This window comes from Ictidomys tridecemlineatus, chromosome 9 (assembly GCF_052094955.1).
Source record: "Ictidomys tridecemlineatus isolate mIctTri1 chromosome 9, mIctTri1.hap1, whole genome shotgun sequence".
NCBI lineage: Eukaryota > Metazoa > Chordata > Mammalia > Rodentia > Sciuridae > Ictidomys > Ictidomys tridecemlineatus.
In genome coordinates, this window is record NC_135485.1 from 4,347,151 (window position 1) to 4,360,408 (window position 13,258).

General features: G+C 58.4%; 1 protein-coding gene across 2 annotated transcripts in view; it reads left to right on the forward strand.

Moving 5' to 3' along the window:
• The window catches only part of Ppp2r2c (protein phosphatase 2 regulatory subunit Bgamma), a 97,695-nt gene that overhangs the window by 59,292 nt on the left and 25,145 nt on the right, over positions 1 to 13,258 (forward strand). For both annotated transcript variants that reach the window (XM_005318980.5, XM_021722119.3), the window contains exons 2-5: positions 5,991 to 6,088; positions 7,967 to 8,132; positions 8,944 to 9,056; positions 12,349 to 12,526. In XM_005318980.5, coding sequence (XP_005319037.1) covers positions 5,991 to 6,088; positions 7,967 to 8,132; positions 8,944 to 9,056; positions 12,349 to 12,526 — 555 coding nt within the window. The remainder of the gene's footprint in view (positions 1 to 5,990; positions 6,089 to 7,966; positions 8,133 to 8,943; positions 9,057 to 12,348; positions 12,527 to 13,258) is intronic.

Here is a 13,258-nt window from a genome sequence, read left to right on the forward strand (position 1 = left end):
CCTCCCGTGTCTGACTCTCTCTCCGTGGCAGTCCTGAGTCCTCATCTGCCACCCCACCTTGTCCCTCAAGACCCTGCTCCTGTCACTGCGTCCAGAGACTCTCAGATCCTCTCTGCCTCACCTGGCCGCCCCTCACCTGCATGTGTCCTTGGACCTAGGGCGCCCCTGGAGGGCAGGCCTGAGGACCCCTCTTCCCAGGTGGGGCCTGGCTCCTCTTCTGGGAGCCCAGAGAAGATGCTGGGCAAATCCACTCACAGAGCCCCAGCCCAGGGGCCTGAGCCCCCTTCTGCTCCCGGGTGCCTGCCCACAGCCCTCCTCCTCCCTCCTCTCCCAGCCCTGGACCCTGCTCATCAAACGCCACAGTCATCAGAGGGACGCTGGGCTTGCCCAGGCCGCCTGCTCTGAGCTCCAACACCTGATGGATCCTTAATGGTGTAGACAGCACCCAGGGTGAAGGACAGGGAGAGGGAGAGTCCCCGACAGTATCTGAATCTCCTGCATTTGCAAGCCTCTGCCAGAACCTCCAGAGAACTTTCTAGTCTACAGGCTATTTGAGTTTCACATACACTCTAGGAGAACTGTGACAGGTAGTGATGATGATCTCCATTTTACCCATGGGGCAGCCTTGGCTCAGAGAGGGTGAGTGGTTCTGGTGAGGTCACACAGCTGGTTAAGCAACAGGGCTGAGGCTGGAATGCCCAGGTCCACAGGCATCGTTTCCCCCACATGGCATACTGGAGAAGAAATCCAGCATGTGCCCAGGCCAGGGTGTGCCCTGTGGAGTTAAGTAAGCTTCTTAAGTTTGTAAACTGGACAGATTATATTCTTTGCAAATTGTGGAGTTCTCAGTGCCTCTTTCTACAGGTCTGTCTTCCTCTGTTCTCTTTCTTCCGCAGCTCCAGCTGCACGTGTCAGGATTTCCCCCCACTGTTCAGGGGATGGAGCCCAGGGCTTGGAGCAAGTGCTGAGCCACACCCCTGCCCTTTTTATTTTATTTTGAGACAGAGTCTTGCTAAGTTGCTGAGGCTGACTTTGAACTTGCCATCCTCTTGCCTCAGCCTCCCGAGTAGCTGGGATGAGGTGCGCCATGGGGCCCGGCTCAGTCCTTTGGATAACATCCCACAGCCCCTACATATCTCTGCCCTTTTCTTTTTAAAACATCTTCGTTTTGTCTGTTCACGGCCTGGGCAGTTCCTGTTGACACCACGGGCACTGACTCCTGCTTCCGTCGTCTCTTCGTGCTAAGGATCCCGGGATCTTTCTGTTCCAGATACTGTGCTCCTGGGTTTTAGGATTCCCATTGAGTTCCCTCCCCGCTCTGCCGCGTTTCCCTTCCTTCTTCTTAGGTGGGAGCAGGCTGTCTTCATGTCCTCCACAGTTCTCAGAGCTACTGAGCATCTCTGCTTGTCAGTTCCAGCCCCCAGGACACCCCAGGGTCAGAGCTCCCTGATGTCTGTGGATCCTGGGCTGGTTCCATCTCTGGTGCTGTGCCAGGTGGGGCTTCTGGGCTAGGGCGGGAGCCCTGGGGGCAGCGCAGGGAGCAAGCCTGCTGGGCCAGATGCTGAGCTGCCCCCTGCGGTCAAGACTAGAGGTAACAGCAACACAGCACCTCCAGGTGCACCCAGTGGCCCTAGGGCCAGCTGTGGGCGAGGCCACTGAACTGGGATGGCGAGAGGAGGGCTGGCGGGGGCTTCTGGGAGGAGGTGGTGTGGGGCTGAGACGGGCCTTGGTCTAGAGGTGGCACCAGAGCTCCTGACTTCCTCGTTCGGGGATGGGAACTTCCAGGTCTCAGGGGAGGCCACTTTACCCAAAGACAATGGAGATGGCCACTATGAAAAGGTCACTGTGCAGCTCCCCCAGCCACCTGCTGGGCCTGAGCAGGCAGGGCTGGGCTGGGTGAGGGGAGGTGGCCCATCATTACCTGCAGAGCGGGGTCGGAGGGGCTGGTGGCGGGACTTGGCAAGGTGAGGCTGGGCCACCATCTAGCTCACACACCGCAGGGCTGCTCTCTGCACATTCTCTAGAGGCAGAATCCGAGGTGACAAAGACCTTAAACTTCTGTCCAGCAAATTATTTGAACGCATCATTCCTTGGAGTCTTGGTCGGCTCTCCCTGTCTCCTGACTCTCTCACCCCCTCCCCCCAGCCGGGCTCATGGGGCCTCTAATCCCTGGAAGACTCTAATAGGCATATTGCAGGTGAGGAACCAGGGCTCAGAGCAGCTGTGTGACTCCCCCAGAGCCACACAGCCGAGGGGCTGGAGCCCAGCGTCCAACCCACGTTTCTGCCTGACCCAGGAAGAGCGCAGGGGTCGCTGCTTGCCGAGGGAGCTCGGGGTCTGCAGCTGCCAAGTGGAAATAGTAATCTCTCCCCGGGGGCTGGCGTGACGTGCGAAGGAGGCGGTGGTTATGAAATGACATATGAATCGTGAGTCGCCTGCAGACGTTAGTGTCTGTTACTGTGGTAACCACCCAGCTTCTGTGGCCCTCACTCACTCTGGGTAGCAAGGTTACACTGGCATTTAAATTTAATAGCACTGTTATTTTCCACCATAAAATAACATACATTATTCATATGTCCAAACGCATCAAATTACGTAGATTAAATGTGTGCAGGTTTTGCATTTTGATTACACCCAATAAACCTTTTTTTAAAAAAATAATGTATCTTCATTACAAAAAAAACCCCTGGAAAACAGAAAAGTAGAAAGAGGAGAAAAAATTATTTCATTTCAGCCACACAGAGGAAGCTCTGTTGGCGTTTTGGGAGGTTTTCTTCCTGCCGTCGCTCGGCTGTTTGCTTATCTAACCTGGCTGTGATCACTGGTCTACATAATCAAAGACATTTTACATGCAATTTTACATCTTGTTCTTTGCCCTTGGGGGGGGTTAATATGAAACAGTGAGAACCAGCCCACATCTGGGAGCCTGTCAGGCTGGGCTCCACGGCTGCCAACAACTCTCTGAAGGACAGGATCAGGGGGCCAGGACATTCTGCACCGTGCTCAAGGGACGGGTGCGTGTTTCCTCTGGGCCTTGTTTTAGGTCTTAACAGAACGTCGTGCGTCTGTCTTGATGACCGCTTCTGGCTTCTCAGCACGCTTTTCTCTTTCTTCTGTCACCATCAACGCTGGCATTGGTGGCTCAGAGGGCAGTGCCAGCCGGGAGCTGCTTCCCAGCGATCTACATAGAATGACACCTTAGACTGACCCACCACATGCCACACCGAGTTTCCAAGTGCCATTGCCAATCAAGGAGCCCAAGCCGCTGCCCGTGCAGCCTTGCGCTCAGGCAGACAGACAGACAGCCCGCAGACAGGACAGCATCGTAGGAGAAGCCAGTCTGGGCTCAGGGGGTTGGGCTACTCCAGAGGGGCTCTGGGATACAGATGGCGATTTCAGCAAAAGTGGTCCAAGCTGGGCCCTCGGGAAGCAGCAGATGAGCAGAACTGAAAGACAGGGAAGGAGCTCTGCTGACACTCAGGGCCACCACCAGCAGGCCCGAGAGCTGTACTTTGGAGATGTAGCCCAGAGTCAGGAGAGGGATAACTGAGATGGAGTAGTGGCCGGGGCTGGAGCGGGTGTCGTCATCTGTGGTTGAGCTAAACCCCCAAACCGCTGCATATAAAGTAAATATGTAGCCAGATGCAGGACCGTGACTGTGATCCCAGTAACTTGGAGGCTGAGGCGGGAGGATCACAAGTTCAAGACCAACCTCAGCAACTTAGGGAGACCCTCAGCAACTTAGACCCTGTCTCAAAAAAAAAAAAAATTGAAAGGACTGAGGATGCGGCTCAGTAGTAGAGCACCCCTGGGTTCAATCCCCAGTACCCCAAATAAATAAGTAAAGCCGTTCATCTCACATCTACAGAGGCCAACATCAGGTCTCGTCTGGCCAGAGACTGGCTTGTACCTCTTTCCTCTGGGATGGGTGGGCTTCTGGGCAGGCCCTTCTCCTGGCAAAGGCAGAGATGCAGGGTGGCAACTCTAGTGCCCAAGCCCTTTCCAGTGTCTGCTGATGTCCTGGAGCCCCAAGCAAATCAGCTACACTCAGTCAGCGGCAGAGAGCAGGTTGCCTGGCCAGTGGGGGCACTGCCAGGTTCCATGGGGGCACGGGAGAGACAGGCTTGGCTTCCTGATGTGTTCCACTTCGGGGGCTTTCAGCCCTCCTACCCCTAGCCCTACCCTTAGCCCTACCCCTACTCCTACTCCTAGCCCTACCCTTACTCCTAACCCTACCCCTTGTGTTACTCTGAGACGGGGCCACAGGAGGCCTTTGAGCAGGGGTATGAGGTGGCAGCCTGCCTCTCACTGCTCCCTGGAAGCTGGCTTGCGGTGGGTGACGGCAGGGAGGTGATGGTCAGGAGGTGTGTGGCATCAGGTGGAGGTGGAAGCGGCTAGCATCTGGCTGTGTTGCCCTGGCAGCAGGGTAATGTTGCGTCAGGAAGAGATGGAGTTGGTGACTTCAAGGCTGGGGGGAGTTAGCGTCACTGGTGCTTCCGTCCCTGAGAGCAGGAAGCGGCAGAGGGGGCGGTGTGGGAGGGTCGATGGTCAGGCTCTAAGCAGACACGCTGTGTCCCGGGAATTGACCCCTGGCTGCTGTCAGGAGAGGGAACCTGGGGCCGGGCAGCCTGCTGGCATCCAGCCTGGGGGGGAGAGGGGGCGGCTTTCCCGGGACTTGTTTGAAAGTAGGTCCAGATGGCTAAAGTCAGGTCAGGGGTCTCGGTGCCTGGAGCCCAGGTCAGGAACGGAGAGCTGGCAGAGCCCCGTGCATGGGAGCACTGCTCTCTGCTTGGGCATATGGGGAGACTGTTCTGGAACAGTCTTTTTCAAACATCCTTGAAATGTGGGTTTCATAGGCTCACCTCCCCTCGTCAGGGGTCGGGCATGAGTGGAATCAACGTGTTGGTGGCAGACCCCGGGGGGAGCAGTAGTGCAGGCCAGCTCTCCTGGGAGGGAAGCGTCCTTCTGCCAGGCCACGGTCGTCCTCCCCCAGCTTTCCCCGGCCCCCAGGCTGGCCCCTGGAACATCCGGGCTGCTCTTCTCTGACTGGACCCTGAGAATGCTGGGGACGGCAGGGAGGCCTTGTACTTCCCAGGTGCCAACTGTGGGACCTGGGGGTGGGGCTGCCAGTTCTCTTCAAACAGCTGCCCGTGCAGCCGCGCCAGCCCTGGGGGCCGAAGGCTCCAGGTAGTGGGCGACTCTGGGTGCCCTGTAAGGAAGGTCCCCAGGATCCCTGAGGGAACATGGGTAGGAAGAAGAGCGGGAGGAGCAGCGGCCAGGACAAGCAGAGCTGGGCTCAGCCTTCCGGGCACAGACAGGAGACCCCAGAAGCCTGCCTGGGGCTGGGCTCTGACGGGAGGGAGATCCACCCAACCCTGACTGGGTGCTGGTCCTCGCAGGACCCGGCACGCGAGCGTCTTGTCTGCCCAAGGAGATGCTGGGAGGGGCTGGTCGGGCCCAGGTGACTGGAGTCCAGGGGCCGGGGGTTCAAGACAGGAGGGGGGCACATCTAGGTGCCTTTAGATGCCACCTCCAGTCTCCACTGAAGTTGCCCAAGTTCTAGGAGTTTGCATGGCCACGTGGTCCCCAGTCCCGCCCACACCCCATCCTCTCAGGGTGGCTTCCTGAAGGCCTGCATTCTCCAAGGGCGTCCAGTGGAGACCTGTGCAGGACCCTGTCTTGGCCCATGCTGACCTCAAGTCTAGAACGTGACCACCAGCTGTCACTCAGCCCTGAGACTGTGAGCTCAAGGCTCAGTGAGTGTCCCACATGCAGGGGGACACCGCTCAGCATAGGAGGAGACCTGCAAACTAGAAGGGAGGGAAGAGGCAAGAGGGACGCACACCCCAAACAGGGCTCCGCAGTCCGGGGAGGCCGGGAGGGACCCTGCGCATGCTCCCCCACGTCTGGCTCCCTAAGGTCCTCTGGGCGCTAGTCCAGCGCCTGAACCCCGTTCTAACGAGTGCGCCCTCCTGCTTCTCTTCCCCCAGCCGATATCATCTCCACCGTCGAGTTCAACCACACTGGGGAGCTGCTGGCCACAGGCGACAAGGGCGGCCGGGTTGTCATCTTCCAGAGGGAACCGGAGGTGTGTGGGTGGGTGGGGCCAACAGGGGGCGGGGCCTGGTAGAGGCTGACCGGTGGGCGGGGCCTGACCGGGTGGGGTCTGGAGATCCAGGGCCCAGGGCAGAGGGAAAGATGGGGATGGGAACAGGCAGGTGGGATGTGGACCACTGCGCCTTTGGCTGGGCAGTGTGTTGACTGCACCCAGTGAGCTGTGCCCCTGTCCTAGACCCCAGAAAAACAGCTGAAGCCTCTGGTTAGACCTTGCTCTGCCTGGGTGACCTGGGGCCCTGGGCCAGAGAGGACAGGGAGGAGGATCCCCTTCCTTCCTGCCCTGCCCCTGCCTCGTGGGGTTTGTTGTCAGCAGAATTCTGGATGAAACAGGAGGCCTGGGACACCTGCCTTGGTGGTCACTTCTGAAATGCTTGGTAAAGGCCCCCCATTCACTGAGCACCTACTATGTGCAAACGCGTGGCTGAGTCTTGGGGCACTCTCCTCTTTGAGTCTATTGCTCACCTCCAGGGCAAGGATCAGCACCCATTGTACAGATGAGCAAGCAGGCCAGTGACCAGCTGGTGCACAGCAGGCCAGCCATGGAGACGTGAGCTGGCAGGGGAGGGAGGACACCCGGAAGCCAGGAACAGGGAGGGGCAGAGAGCTGCCCGCATGCCCTCCTGAGCAAGGTCCAAGCTGGCCTCCTTGTCTGCCCCACCCTCCCCTCAGCTTGCTGGTGTAGCTCAGCGCTCCCTTCCCCCAGGCACCAAAGGGGACAGATGCATCTTGGGCCTGAAAGAGCTCACCAGGGACACAGTCTAGTCCAGGGCCAGCATCCATGACCCAGTGCATCACTGGCCGGCCCATATGGATTTCACAAGGTAGACCAGAGTGTCCCCCTTGGGGCTAGTGAAGCCTTCCTCTTGCCAAACTGCAGAGGGAAACTAAATTGGCAGATGTGAGCTGCTCCGTTTTGGATTCTCTTCATTTTAATGTCACTGATCTTTTTGTCATAACCAGTGCTCCCGGGAGATGAGGAGAATTGGAGGCAATTATTGCAAAGAACTTTAAAGGTTTTAAAAAGACACTTTTAAAAAATGAACAGAAATACCCAAAGTTGTGGCTTGGCAACTATCTTCATCTGTCTCTGGTTGCAGTTTTATGTCATGTAAACTTGAATTGTCTCCTGGGAAACGGCCTCTGGTGCACGTGGCGGTCCCGCCCCCTCTTTGGGGAACGCCACCAGGAGCCTCTTCACTGTGGTTTAAGTTCTGCTGCCTGAACCAGAACAGGAGCCACCAAGGTGGGTCAGGGACGAAATTCTGCTCCAGGCCCGACACTGCAGGATGTCGTACCCCAGTGTGAAATCTCCACTCACAGTTTCCCTCGAGTCAGGCCCCCCCTGGACACACAGACACTAGGAACAGGTTGGCACCTGAGACCGGAGGGTGGTCATTGCCATGTGACCTCAGTGGAGTGAGTGGCGGCCCCTAGTGGACACAAAGCTTTGGAAGTTCCACTTGCCTGAGTCTCCACTTGCTGCTCAGTAAGATGGGAGCTGTCCTGGAACTCCCATTCCCACAAAGGAAGCCTGAGGAATATGAGGGACAGCCCGAGAAGCCCTTAGCTCAGCGTCAGGCACATAGTAAGTGCTCAGTTAAATGTGAACTGGTCTGGATTGAACTGACCAGGAGGTGGGGTGTGGCCTCAGCCACACAGAAAGTTATTAGCCCTTTAAAATGTAGTTTCCGTTGGCCCTTGAATTGGACCAACTGGTGCTCCTTGGCAGCCAATTGCAAGGCAATGTCTAGTCCTCTGAGGTTCTGACCACCCAGCCCCTTCCCTGTGTCCACTTCCCTGGCGCTGGCCAGTCCTGCAGCTCAGCTCTGTCCTTGGGGTCTCCTTGCAGAGTAAAAATGCTCCCCACAGCCAGGGTGAGTATGACGTCTACAGCACTTTCCAGAGCCACGAGCCAGAGTTCGACTATCTCAAGAGCTTGGAGATAGAGGAGAAGATCAACAAGATCAAGTGGCTCCCGCAGCAGAACGCTGCGCACTCGCTGCTGTCCACCAACGGTGAGGCGCCCGGCTTTACTGCACTGTGGGCATTCTCCTGGATCTGTGCGAGAGCTCAGCATAATATTTTGAGCAGCATGAAATCCCCCCTCTTGCCCAGGCCACAGCCTCCTTGGCTGGACCTGCTTGGCTGGACCTGGGTTGTAAATAATCACGAGCACTTGTCTGTGGGGTGGAGGGGGCTTGATGTTTCAGACGAGGGTCCAGGTCAGGACACCCAGCGGCAGCTGACACAGGGTGGACCCTCCAGCCGGCCGCCAGCCCACCCGAGAACTGCTGTGCCGCAGGCGTACAGTGGCAGTCAGAGCAGACTGGCTTAGGAGCCTCTGTCATTCTGCCTCAAGAAGAGGACCCCTGCCCCTGCTGCAGGTGCCACCAGTGCCTGCTGGGCCACGTTCACTCTGGGGTAGCAGCAGGGCAGCGGCTGGGGGCTTCCGCACAGCAGGGTGCTACTCAGGAAGAGCAGGTAGCCGCCCTCTCTCCCCGCCAGTGAGGGCCTTTGAAGGGGGAGGGAGCGGTGGTCCTGCCTTGGAAACGAGTGGAGAGGCAGATAAGGAGGCTCGATAGGGTCACGCCCTTGGCCCAGCCATGCCACCTTTGGGACCAGTCACGAGGAGAGAACAGAGTATGGACAAGTGCCCATGTGCAGGTTCCCTGCGTCAGTGCAGGTGAACCACAGGACCCACCTGACCTCGGACAGGGTGACGAGAGGTGCCTTCAGTGCCTCGTGCGGAGCTGGCTGTCCTGGAGATTCTGCCCCTGTCCTGGTGGCTAATTCTGTGTCTCGTTTTCCTTTGCTCTGTTCCTAAAGATAAAACTATCAAATTATGGAAGATTACGGAACGAGATAAGAGGCCCGAGGGCTACAACCTGAAGGACGAAGAAGGGAAGCTTAAGGACCTGTCCACCGTGACGTCGCTGCAGGTGAGTGGCCTCCACAGGTGGTCCCGGGAAGGGGAGCATGTCGAGCTTCCTCTTTTAAGCCATGAGAATTTTGGGACTTGAAGGGCCTCTGAGGTTTGAGCCAGGGTCGCATCCCGGACTGCTTCCTTGTTGGGTAGCCATGGCCAGCTCCCTGCCCCATGCCTCAGTTCTTCACCAGGAGAGGACCCTCCTCCCGGAGATCAGGTTTGCATGAGGTGTCGGACGTGGGTCTCCACGGAGGAGGAGGAGCCCCCAGAGCTTGCCTTGGGAGGTCGGGGGCACTGCGACCCTGAGGGCCAGGATTCGCGCCGAGGCACTGAGCTGGAGGAAGCAGAGCAGAGGACCTGTCAGCTGAGCCCTGCCCCCAAGCCTCCGCCACAGCGCACAGGGAAGCTGGGGCGAGCCGAGCCTCAGCACTTATAAGGCCCAGCTGGCCAGGCGGCACTTGTCACCAAGGAGGCCAGGCAGAGCCACTCCAAGGCACAGGCTGGTCCAGCATGATTGAAAGGCAAAAGGTCTCCTCTCGCCAGCAGGAAGTTAGTGAGTCATGGAAGGCATGAGCCACAGGAGGGTTCCCACCCCACCCCTATCACTGCCTGCCAGTGTGACCTGGGACTATGCACCGAGCCTCCCCCAGCTTCGGAGTCCTCATCTGCAGCAAGAACAAACGCTTCAGTAGTGAGCGTGTCTCCCAAGCACTGTCACCACGGGGCTGTCACAAGCGCTCACTCAGCCCTCACCAGATCCTTTAGGCTGGCTCTGTTCCCACCGTCCCATCTCACAGACGAGCAGGCGGACAGCCGGGACCCAAGCCTGAAAGGCTGTCCAGAACCAGCCTCCTGGTCCTCCACGAAGCAGGAGTGAGGTTCCTGCTCCCAGCAGAGCCATCGGGTGGTTAGCAGCGTCATGCTGACAAGACTAACGGTCCCTTTCCTCCTGAAGCAGGGCAGGGGGAGCGGAGCCCCCTTGTCTGTCCCTGGCTTCCAGAACCGTCCACTGATGAAATCGATGCTCACACAGCGGATTCACTTCTATCCATCCCACACACCTCCGTCCCCTGCTCTGCTCTGGGCACTGGGAAGCCTCAGTGAATGCAGGCCTTGGGTCAAGTGCTGCTCAGAGGAAGTGACCTGAGATGCTGGTGAATGAGCAGGGCGAGCCCCGGGGGGCCCAGCAGCTCCTGTGGCCTGGAATCCCATCTCCCTTGGTTCCTCGGCGACTCAGGGCTGTCGCTCCCATCCAGAACCCTCCTAATGTGAGGCCTGGTGTCGGGGCCCCCACAGGCTCCCAGACACACTCACCTACAGCTGGTTGGTGGCCCTGGCCACTTCCCTGCTCTGTGCCTCGGTTTCCTCACCAGCAAAGCAGACCTGGTGGGTGGAGGCCTGCCGCCCGGCCTCCCGCACCCCGTCCTGGAGAGGCTTAGCAGGTGCTCGCACACCCCGCACCGGGGTCTGGAGAGACGGAGGGTGGTCATCGGGTCGTTCAGACACGCGGGCCTCTGTGACTGGCACATTGCACAGAGATCCTGAGGAAGCCGGGAGGCAGTTACCTGGTGTCCACGATGGGGGATGACGCCCCCTGCCCAGAAAAGCTTCTGGGTGTCGTCCAGAAGGAAGCAGGAGGTCACGTCTCACTGGCCTGGTGTCCAGGCAGGGCAGTGGCCCCGGATCACAGCCTTGGAGGCGGGACTGAACGGAGCTGCATGCTGGCCTTTCTCTCGACTTGCCTCTTCTTTACCTCCCCCTTCCCGTGACCCTGAGCCAGTCAGCCCCGCGGCTTCCTGCCACCTGTGAATCCTGTTGGGGGAGCCAACGTGCTGGGCAGGTCCTGAGCCCCAAAGCAAGTCCCAGCTAAGACTCACTCCCTGCCCCCAAAGTTTTCCCAGACGCAGAGTCACTGCCATGAGGACCGTGACAGTGACATATAGGCTGGGAGAGCCTTTACCCTCACACCTGATGCTCACGCAGCCCCTGGACGTGGGAGCACTGAGCGGGGACTACAAAGTCACATGTGCATCAAAGGAGCCCGTTGCTTGTCACTCACTCCAATATCCTCTGTCCCTTTCCACCCCGGGGTCCCTGGGAGCTCAGGAACATAGCCTATCATTCACTCGTTCATTTACCCACCCACCCACTCACTCTCCAGAGGGCCTCTTGTGCTGGGCCTGGACCCAGCACCAGACACAAACAAGAGAAGGTCACATCACACCCTGACTGGTCCCCAATTCCCTGGGGAAAGAGGAGAGCAGACAACAACCTCAAGCTGCCCTAGGCTATGGGGACTCCAGGGGGCCTGGACAGCCTGAGCAGGGTGGGGTCAGTTTCCCTTTACCAGCCTAGGCCAGGCCTTGGGATAGCTCATAGCTGACTGGTCGACCACCTTTGGAGACCACATAGTTGAACAGAGCTGCACCCAAGATGCACTGCAGTGCCTCCCGCTGTGGGCAGTGAGCTGGGGACACGAGGGACAGGGACATCCCTGGAGGGCAGTCTCAGCCTCAGAAGTGTGACTCTGGTCTTGCAGGAGGAAGCACGGTTGACTAGGAGTCCAAAGCGGCTGAGCCTTCCAGGCACAAGGCACAGACTGAGGCCAGGGCCACTGTAGGGACTCTGACGTGGAGATGGGTTTGGATGAGTCAGGCTCCAGTGCTGTAACAGAGAGCCCCAGTGTTCCAGGGTTGGACAGGGAACTGTGTTCCTTGCTGTGAGGAGGTCCAGTGTGCAGGCACCTTGATGGTGCGCGGCTATCCTGTAGCCTCTTCCATCCCCCAAGGCCTGGGTCCTCACTGCCAGGCCTGAAGGCACACCCTTGCTTAACCACCTGCCCAGGAGCACATGTATCACTTTGCTGACATCTCATTGATCAGGATCAGTCATGTGGCCACACTTGGTTGCAAAGGCAGCTGGGAAATGTAGTCCCCTGGTGGGCAGAAACTTCCCAGTGATGTTATTGCAGAAAGTAGAGCAGTTTGGTGGACAGTGGCCTGGTCTGCCATGCTATCTTCCACGTCATTTTAGAGATGGGAAAGTCTGGTGCAGAGGGGTTCTTCAGCTACTTAGACACAGTACATTCAGGCCAGGGCTCGGAACCCATCCCAGGAGCCTATGTAAAGGAGGAAGCCTCTCCTGCAGGGCTGGGCAGGTAAGGGACCTTGCCATCTGTCACTGCTCATTTCAGACAGTGCAGCATCAGAATGGTGGCCCCTCGAGTGCTGTGGCCTCTTGTTAAGATCGTGTGCCCTGCCATGCCACCCTCACCTGCTCCCTGCTGCCCCTCTGATCCCCTGCAGGTGCCTGTGCTGAAGCCCATGGACCTGATGGTGGAGGTGAGCCCACGCCGGATCTTCGCCAATGGCCACACCTACCACATCAACTCCATCTCTGTCAACAGCGACTGTGAGACGTACATGTCCGCGGACGACCTGCGCATCAACCTCTGGCACCTGGCCATCACCGACAGGAGCTTCAGTATCCTTGCCAGGGACCCCATGGGGGTGGCTTCAGGGGTGCTGGCTTGGCCACAGGCAGGCTTGGGGGCCTCTGCTTTGCTTGACTTCTTCATGGAAGCACCTCTGGCTCAGTGTGCATGAGCCCAGAATGAGCCCAGGTAGACTCAATGAAAGCCTTAAAGTCATGGCCGCTGAGGGTCACATCTGACCTCTCCCCTCCCTAGAGTGGCCAGCATCCCATCCTCCTGGGGCCTCTCTGGGACAGCAAAGAGGGCAAAGGGCCCAGGGTTCATCTTTCCTGGTGGAGGATGCCTGACCCTCCTGGAAGCTCCTGCAGACTCCTCTTGGGGTCTGAGGCAGGCTGTATCCATGTGTGATGGGCAGAACTGAGGGCCTTTCCAGGGCTTAGAGGGACAACCTGGGAGCAGAAGCCCAGCTGGAGTGGGGGCCAGGAGAACCTCTGCTCAGTGGTCCTGTGTCAGAGCAGGTGAAGGTCAAGAGTGATGACTGGCTCACAATGCCTGGTAAGGGAAGGACCCTTGATCCATGAATATCAGCCTGGGGAGGGGTGAGGTTTGGCCCCGGGGGTGGTGGTGGACAGGGTAGGCGGCTGCTGGGATGTCACTGTGCTACACACCATTGGTGATGCTGCCCCAGTGAGGTGCTACCCAGGGGCTCTGGCCTCCCTCGCTGCATGGATTTTCACTCAGGTCATCCTCATGGCAGCCCCAGGAGGCAGGCATGGTCACCA